Source organism: Myotis davidii, unplaced genomic scaffold (assembly GCF_000327345.1).
Source record: "Myotis davidii unplaced genomic scaffold, ASM32734v1 scaffold626, whole genome shotgun sequence".
Classification (NCBI taxonomy): Eukaryota; Metazoa; Chordata; class Mammalia; order Chiroptera; family Vespertilionidae; genus Myotis; species Myotis davidii.
Window position 1 is genome coordinate 1 of NW_006297725.1, and position 9,736 is coordinate 9,736.

At 41.7% G+C, this 9,736-nt stretch overlaps 1 protein-coding gene across 1 annotated transcript in view; it reads right to left on the reverse strand.

Annotated features, from left to right (window-relative positions):
- Positions 1-3,665: 3,665 nt before the first annotated feature.
- LOC107184594 (nmrA-like family domain-containing protein 1) overlaps positions 3,666-9,736 on the reverse strand; it is a gene marked incomplete at its 3' end in the record, with an annotated part of 9,284 nt that continues 3,213 nt past the window's right edge. Inside the window, exons 2-3 of the mRNA XM_015570214.1 lie at positions 6,348-6,410; positions 3,666-3,915 (exon numbers count right to left, since the gene is read on the reverse strand). Of these exons, the coding sequence (XP_015425700.1) occupies positions 3,666-3,915; positions 6,348-6,410 (313 nt within the window). The remainder of the gene's footprint in view (positions 3,916-6,347; positions 6,411-9,736) is intronic.

Consider the following 9,736-nt stretch of genomic DNA (forward strand, 5'->3'; position numbering starts at 1 on the left):
CCTTTGCCTGCGGCTATCCGGCAAATGCCTCTGCGCAGGGGTTGGGCGGGGCAGGTCCCAGGGGGATCTACAGGAAGGGCGGAGTGAGCAGTTATGGCTGCTCTCAGTCCTGTCCCCAGGGACTCTGCCTCTCAGAATCCCAGAAACCGCTGCAAAACTCAGAGAGAAAGCTGCCTTCGAGTTCCGACTGAAGCCAGACAGTTCTGCTTCTCCCGTTGAGTCTGGGTCCCTAGAGACTCGCCAGGATCTGGAGCTCAGAGTCTGAGACTCCCTCCCAATTGAAACAGACAACTGCGCCCTCAGCCGTCAGCCCAGTCCGCATGCACTTCGCACCTTAGTATTTTACTTCAGCACTGCCCCTCCTCTGAATCTCGGTATGCTTTTCTCTTTCCTCCTAGTTGTAGAACTTCCACTCAGCCAGCCTTCCTGTGGTTCTGGATGATGTCCGTTCTGTCTTTTAGTTATATTTTTGAAGTGGATGCTCGAGGTAGCAAACTCTGGTGTTTACCTATGCCGTCATCTTGGTTTTCTCGTCCATTCTTAATTGGACTATTCTTTGGTGTTGAATTTTATAAATTCTGCATACATTTTGGGTATTAATCCCTTGTCAGATGCCCCAGCAAACACGTTCTCCCATTCAGTGGATTGCCCTTTCATCCTGCTGATGTTTCCTCTAGCTGTGCAAAAACCTTCCAGTTGCAATCCTACCTGTTTATTCTTTTCCCCCATTTCCCTTGCTGACAACTACCTGAAAGAGAAGTTGGGGTGCTTCACTGGGCTGGGAAAAAGTTTAGCTACATCAGAAAACAGGTCTAATCAATCAAGTTTATTCTATATCTATAAAAGGCTAAGTTGACTCACGCATTCACGATATATATAAAGCTCTCACTGGCACCAATTGCATGTGTGTGTTTCGATCTGTCATTGTCAATCATGAATTTGGTTGACACTTCTGTTATATAGAAAGGATGAAGAGGGATATTAAAATATTTATTCTAATTAAAAATAAATAAATAAAATAAAATAATAAAAAAAATAAAAATGGGCAAAGGACCGAAATAGACATTTCTCAAAGTGTACATACAGATGGCCAAGATACATATGAAAAAAATGCTCAACATCACTGATCATCAGAGAGAAGTAAATAAAACGATGATGAGGTATCACCTCACACCTGTCAGAATGCTAGCATCAACAAATCAACAAATGACAAGTGAGGATGTGGAGAAAAGGGAACCTTAGTACACTGCTGGTGGGAGTACAGACAGCCTTTATGGAAAACAGTATGGAATTTCCTCCAAAAACTAAATATGAAACTGCCATTTGGCCCAGTGATCCCATTTCTAGGAATATATATTAAAAAACTGGAAACACCAATCAGAAAGAATATATGCATCCCTATGTTCATTTACAATAGCTAAGATCTGGAAACAGCCTAAGTACCCATCAGTAGATGAGTGGATACAAAAGCTGTGGTACATTTACACCATGGGATACTATGCAGCAGTAAAAACATAAGGATCTCTTACCCTTTGAGACAGCATGGAGGCACCTAGAGAGTATTATGCTAAGTGATATAAGCCAGTCAGAGAAAAACCAGTATCATATGATCTTACTCATATGTGCAATCTAATGAACAAAACAAACTGATGAACAAAATAGATCCAGAGACATAGAAGCATGGAACAGACTGTGGAATTTCAGAGAGAAGGTAGGGATTGGGGAGGGTGTGTGGGAAGAGATAAACCAAAGAACTTGTATGCATATATGCATAACACTTGGACACAGACAACAGGGTGGTTGGAGGCCTGGGGCAGAGGGTGAGGGTGGAGTAGAAGAGGTCAATGGGAGAAAAAGGGGGACATATGTAATACTTTCCATAATAAAGATTTTTTTTTTAATGAAGAAACTAAGTCTATTGACTTGCCTGCTGCCTCACAGCTAGGAAACAATAGGCTAGGACAAGAATCAAGATCTCTGAATTTCAATCCAGTGTAAAAGTGACTTCAGGCTTAGCAGCCAGGGATTAAATATCACATTTAATCTTTTGTAGCAAAATTAGCTTCCTGTCGCAATTTCTTGATGGGCACATTGCCTGCTCAGATTAAATTCTAATTGTATTTTCTATTTGTAAATCAGTTTAAGCGTTTTGAGGCACTCTTTGCTAAGTCTCATCTGATTTTGAGGTTGTTTTGTTTGAAAGTTGAAGATCTTGAGATGAGATTCAAAGCAGCTATAGGACAGTGGTAAAGACTATGGCTCTGGAGTAAGACTGCCAGGGTCCATGTCCTATCCTGCCTTACTAGTGATCTTTGGAAAGTTACTTAATCTATATTACATGAGTTTCCTCATCTGTGAAGTGAAGGTAAATAGTGCAGTGCCAGGCCCCTACTAAGCGGTTAGTAAATATTAGCTATTCCTATAGTGGGGAACGATACCTGAGTCTCAGGAATACCAAACACGGGGTTATATAGACTTTGGAGCCCCAGATGGGACTGGGTACCAGAAGAAGTTTAAGGCATCACCTCTTCATACAGGCCAATCTGACCAAGAGATTACAATGCCCTAGTTCAGGACCTGGGAAGTATCAGTGAGCTGGCTATTGTAACCTGGTAAAGGCACAGGAAGAAAGGGGGTTACTTGTTGAGCTGTTACCCAAGTCATCTGTTGTGTGTCAGATGCTCCAGGTAGACTTTGTCACTAGTTATGCCTCTGATAAGTCTTAATTATGTGCCAAGGAAAAAAGACTGAATTGCTGCCATTGATACTCCCATATTCCATCCACTCCACAGAGCCACCTTGGACCGTGGACAAAGAAAATGTCTCCAAAGGGCAGAGAAAGTCTAGCCAGTGGACTGGAAGCATTGGAATTATTAGGAATCCTTGTTAAAACTTTAGCACTCCTACCCCCCTACCCGCCTGCCCCCCCTCCCCCACACACACACACACCGCTACCAGACCTTCAGAATCAGACTCTTTCTCTGTAGAGTCAGGGCCCATCTAGGAATTCTAACCATGAGACTCAGGTCAAGAGGAGCATGTTTTCCCTGTTGCTAACGTAGGTCAGATGGATGAGCTATAAGGAACCTTAGAAGTCACCTTGCCCTATCCACTTTGACTCAGTGGATAGAGCATCCACCCTCAGATGAAGGGCCCTGGGTTTGATTCAGCTCAAGGGCACATACCTCCATTGCAGGCTTGATACCCAGCCCTGGTCAGGGTGCATGCAGGAGGCAACCAATCAATATGTCTCTCTCACATTGATGTTTCTCTCTATATGTCTCTCCTTCTCCCTTCTACTCTCTCTAAAAATCAATGGAAAAATATCCTGTAGTGAAGATTAACAACAACAAAAAAGTCATCTTGTCCAATTTTTACTTTAGACTTGAGGAAACTAAGGCTTGAGGTCGCATAGCTAACCATTTGTATAAAGAGCATCCGATTGTTCAGACTGGAAGTGAAATCCTTTGTGTTTCCAGTCCAAGAACCAGTCCTCTGTGAAATTTAAAACAATATAGTATCCCTCTCAGCACTTCCCTCACAGGTAAGCACATAGTAGGCACTCAAATGATATATGTCCACTGAAAAGAGGGAGGAAGGGGACAAAGGACAAGGAAGGGAGCACAGCAGGTGTCTGCTCAACTTTCACTACAAATTACACTTACCCAAGGTGTAGTAATCTCCATCAGAGGCTTTCTTGGGCTTCCATAAAGTGAGAAAGTTTTCAAAGTAAGCTGCCAAGTGGATGCTGGACATGGGAACACCAATGGACCAGAAATACTCCTCCACCTCTGCCTTCCCATCGAAGGGATCAACTGCCAACTTCCCGCAGGTCAAACGCTTGACATTCTCCAGGCTGCTGAACACCACGTGCTTCACACCCAGGCACTTGGTGACATCTGCCACCAGCTTTCCCTAAGGAACAACGTAAATTCTTTATATAGATCGCTGTATTTGCATATGGACAGGAAGGGAGATGCTGCTTTCCCTTCCCCCCTTCCTTTTCTTACTGTCCTCCATAGAGAGGGAGCTCTTCAGCATCAAAATATATTCAAGTTACCATTTGAGAGGCCACTAGTGTTGGTGGGCAGAGGCTCCACCATGACACAATACTGAACCTCATCAGAAGCTAAGAGGCAGCCTAGTGGGAACCAGCAAGAACATCTGGTCCCTTCCTCTAGGCCAGTGGTCGGCAAACTACAGCTCCCGAGCTACATGTGGCTCTTTGGCCTCTTGAGCGTGGCTCTTCCACAAAACACCGATTTCTGCGCATGGGCCACGAAGTTTCAATCGCACTGTATGTGCGCGCCCGCATGTGGTATTTTGTGGAAGAGCCACACTCAAGGGGCCAAAGAGCCGCATGTGGCTCACAAGCTGCAGTTTGCTGACCACTGCTCTAGGCTATCAGTATCTTTGGATCAACTGCCACATTTATTTATATATGAGCCTCAGGGATACTTGACAAAACAATATTCATACAGTGTAATAATGTTTTCTAGTAATTAATTATATCTGCACACCATTTGGATATTGAGGGCATAATAAAGACACACACACACACACACACACACACACACATTCTCTTTTTTGTATTTCAGTTCCAAATTTTCGAAAACACCTTCATCTCTCTCTTCTCTCTTTCTCTTGTTACAGTATTTACCAGGAGACTGAAAAATACGCAGGAGTTCTGGAGGCACAGGAAATACCCATTATTTTCAGATGTTTCGCATGTACTAGTACAGGATGCAGGGGAGACTGTTTCTCTCCAAATCATGAGCAAACCAATAGGGAAGAAGCTTTCCCTTTATACCCTTTGGTTTCTTTGTCCCCCAAATATGGGATGGAACTTCCAGACCTTTCGTGGGCTTTGGAAAAAGTCCGATGTGTTGGGATGGGTGCCCTGAGACCACACCTAAAGGCCTGGCCTGGTGCCGGTACTGATAACCCCCTCCAGGGGTTGTACCCCCTCTGAAAAATGGGAGTAGTACTTAGATAAACCGGTCTTGCAAGACCAGATTGTGGAGAAAGGGGCAGTGACTTAATTATACACTATCAAGAGTGTACATTAGGTTACTGGCACAGATTCAGACTTCAACCCCACCCCACCCCCGCCAAATGTATTATTTTTCACATCACTCTCTCTCCCCTCTTTCTCTCGCTCTCTTTTTTCTTTCTTTCCACTGTTTCCTTCTCTTTTTTCCTTACAAAACCTCATGTAGCAAGTAGAGAAGACATAATTAATCTGGTTTAGTAGAGGCAGAAAGTGAGTAGAGAAGTGACTTTGTACTCCTGGATCTCATAGTAAGTGAATATCAGAATTAGAATCCAGAATTCCTAATATGGACTCTTCCAAAGTTTATCACTAAAAGACAAGCTGTAAATGGTATAATTAATTTAACAGCTATTCCTCAAATGGCTGAATCCTACTCTTATTTTTTTGAATTATGCCATTTCTGCAAGAGGCTGATCCCATTATTACATTTAAAAAATTTAATCTTCACATTTTTCCAATTTATACACAAACATCATTTCAAATAGTATTGTCAAGGGGGGGGAGGGGGGATTGAATTTATAATGACAATGATGTTCCCTGAGCCTTCATATGATAACTGCTCTCCATAAGTAACCACTTTCATCTCTTTTAGCTGTTTCTTTATTTCTAAAGAACAGGTTTGTACTATTAATGCTTGATTTTTTTCAGTTTAAGATATCACCTATTAAATTCTTACTCTGAAAGATCAGTCCTCATCTTTAATGTGCTCTCTCTCTCTCTCTCTCTCTCTCTCTCTCTCTCTCTCTCTCTGACACAGACACACACAGCCCAACACCACCATCACACATATATGCAATTCCCATTTTTCATATTCCCAGCTGAAATTGAACCAAGTAATATTCTATGGTTACATTTTTTTCTACAAACTTTTATTTTCCCTGTTGTTAATCACTGTGGGTTTATTTGCTTGTTTTAGTTTTTTTTTATGTACCTACTATTAAGTTCTCCCCAAATTCTCTGCCAGAAGTAAAAATATACTCATTACATTTTTGTTCTTTCCTTTTCACTTCAGAGTTACCTTAATTTGTGGGGTACCCTTCAAATGCCATCTACAGACAAATGACGGGCTCCACTGCACAGTCATCCTCAGATTTCCACAGTCTTGAGATGTGGACATGTGCTATAGAACACTGACTACACAATCAAAGAAATACTTCAAGTACATATATTTCATAAATACCAGAGAGATTTTGTGGAGTGAGGCAATTTTTGCTCAGACTTAAGGCCCATCCCCTTCAAGGGAGAGCAGAGCAGCCAGGAAGGGTAAGAGGAAAGGGCCCTAAGGCGTTCCCACCTGATACACTTCTTCCTCTTTGCTGTGATGTGTTTCCCATTTTTTGCAACAGTGGTTTTCAAACTAGGTTTCTCACAGCCGCATCAGAGGCACCTTTGAAAAGTCCATGGGGCAGAGAAAGAATGGGAGAGGCCTGAGGTAACCATTGCTGGGCTCCAGGGCTGGCCAGCAGAGCCTGAGTGACAGATGAATGGATAACTCTGACACACATTTGCTGTGAAAAAGAGGCTAAGGGACGGCCCGGATATAGCAACCAGGCAGCCTCGATTGCCTGCGACATTAGGCTTTTATCTTTAGATACAATCAGTAGGGTAAGTAATCTTGGGAGGACACATGTGTTTGCATTTTCCTCAAGGCAAGGGCACCCAAAGATTAGGCATCAGGAATCCAGTAAACACCCAGGCGTCTGCACATTCACAGACTTGTTTGGAAAGATCAGGAATAATTAGGGGCACCGCCTTCAACACTCCCCTAAGTCTCCCCTAAGTTGGAATTCTGATAAACAGGGCAGGTGTCCTTCCACACACTTCCCTTTTCTCAGAATGTCCATCTTACAAACTTTCCAACCTAGTCTCGTGTGCTCCCCAACAACAATGAGGCCAAGTGAGCAGAGTGCCAGAACCTATAGCCCAGATTCAACTGGGAAAAACTATTTTTATCTGGTTATAGATTTTATTTTGAGGTTCTTCACAAAATTTTCTTTTCAAAAGAGCTTCCTATTTTATTTTTAAGTTGAAAACTTGCATAAGTTTCTTTTTTATGGCATTCAAAGTCATTGATTATATTATCATTACTTGCCTAATTTATGTACTCTACAAATATTTACTGAATACTCTATCATATATGCCAGGTACTGTGCTGGGTTACTAACATTTGGGATCCTCTATCAAATTGGTTCTATATCTGTCCTGAATATGTTTTTCACACCTTCAAATCTACCTTCACCTTCCACACCCTGCTTAGTGCCCTAGGAGTTTGACTTGTATTGGACTCCATCAATGCGCTTCTTCATGCTCTCAGGTTTGGTCTGGCCAACAAGAGGCATCAGCAGCAGGAAATCCAAGAACAGGAAGAAAGGTGGCTAGCTCCATGTTGCTACTCTCCCTGGGTTTGGGTCATCTCTCCTGCCCTTTGCTCCTTTCTCTTATTGCTTACTTATTCATTATTTGTCTCTTCCCTTTCAACCTTCCCTTTCAAACTTTATTTTTTCCTTGGCTTCTCTGAAAGATTGTGGCATTTGTTTCATGTGAAACCCCAACTGATGCACCACCAATAACCCTATAGGGTCTGCTGTCAATGAGTTCTGCTTTAGCACAGTACCTTCGGTTGAAGTTTAGTGGTCTAGTAGTAAATATGAACATACAGCCAAAGGTCACCAGATGTTTGAAGAAAGCCTCCAGCAAAACCAAAATAAACAAATTGATAAAGTTAAGCAGAAACAACGTGGACAAGGCCCTGAGAAACCAAGATGGCGGCATAGGGTAAACACCGGAGATTGCTGCCTCATACAACCACTTCAAAAATACAACTAAAAGAATGAACGGACATCATCCAGAACAACAGGAAGGCTGGCCGAGTGGAAATTCTACAACTAGAAGGAAAGAGAAAAGCATACTGAGACTCAGAGGAGGTGCGGTGCGGAAGTAAAATACAGAGGTACAGATGCGCATGCAGAGAGGGCTGGCGGCTGAGGACAGGGTTGTCTTTTTCAATCGGGAGGGAGTCACAAGCTCTGAGCTCCAGTTCCAAGTGAGTCTCTGGGACCCAGACCCATACGGGAGAAACGGGGCTGTCAGACATTGGTCGGAACGACAGTGGGTGGGGAGTGAGGGCAGAGGGTGGAGTGGGAAATGGGTGGAGGGGAGCTATGGAGTGGGAAAGAGGAACAACTGTAATAATCTGAACAATAAAGATTTAATTTCTAAAAAAAAGAAACAATGCAGTGTACAGAAGAAAATTTTAAAGCTTTAGTGTCTTCAGAGATTGGAGAAGATTTTGCATTCTGAACACTACATCTGCATACTGTACCAATAAAAAGGGAGTGGGAGGCAGGAGAGAGAGCATTCAGAAGAGAAGATGAAGTTCTCAATACTTAAAATATTATAGCAGAAATGAGTTTTCAATCAAAAAAGTCAGAGAAATCTCTCAAAATTAAAAAGAAATGGAAAACGGGAAGGAGAAAATAGAGCACCAACCACATGGGAATTCCAGAACGAGAGACTAGAGGAAATGGACATATGGAATTACCAAAGAATATAATTTAGCAGAGTTCAAGGATATCGAATGAGTTTCCCAATTAAGGAGCCACTGAGTGCCCAGCACAATGAATAAATTAAGTCTTACATTATTTACATAATTGTGAAATTTCAAAATACTGGAGATAAAAATATTTTGCAAACTTTGGCAGAAGTGTAGTCAATTCAAAGGTGTGTGATAACAATAGCACCAGATTTCCTTATAACATTGGAAGCAATGGAGTAATGTCATGTAGAAGGGAAATTAACTTCTTTCCAGAATTTTACACCTAACCAAATGATCAATTGGTTCTAAACATTCTACATAAAGACATTTCCAGACACTCAAGGTCTCAAAAATGTAATGCTATGTACATGTTTTCTGTAAGCCACTGGAGGGTGTGCTCCAGCAAAATGACAAAATAAAGCAAGCAAGAAGAACCCAGGAAATAGAAAACAAACCTAGGAAAAAGGCAAAGAAAATTATTAGAATAATGGGGAAGGAAATCCTAGGAAACTTGAAAGAAAAAAAAAGGTAGCATTCCAGGAGGGAGGTCTCCATGGAGAGGCAAAAAAACAGAACTAAGAGATTAATGGATGTGTTTCCTCATTTTGAGATAAATCATTCAGTTTTACAGGGAGACTAGAAAAAAAGATGAGTGATAGGTAGAAAAAAAAATTAAGACAATTACTAATTTCAGGGAAAACAAGAAAGTGCACAGTACATGGCTCAAGTATGAGCAATAATGACATAGTCACTATAAAAGTCCATATTAGTCCATCATCCATATACAAATTGTTTTAAACTATACAGGGAAGATGAGCAAAAAGGAAGTATGTATTTGGGACTGATGATATAGGAGAGCTAATAAATATTATCTAACATAGAAAAATCAAGAAATAGCTCATTATCACATTATTTAGAAATTGGAGACAAATACCAATAGAAACAGAAGAGTTAAATGTGGAAAGGGATAGAGCAGAGTCTGCTGGATTTCTTTTTAAGGCTTGTAGGACTATTAGACTTTTTTTAAATAAGTCTTTATTGTTCAGATTATTACATTTGTTCCTCTTTTTTCCCCCATAACTCCCCTCCTCCCAGTTCCCGCCCCACCCTCCGCCCTCACTCCCCACCCACTGTCCTCATCCATAGGT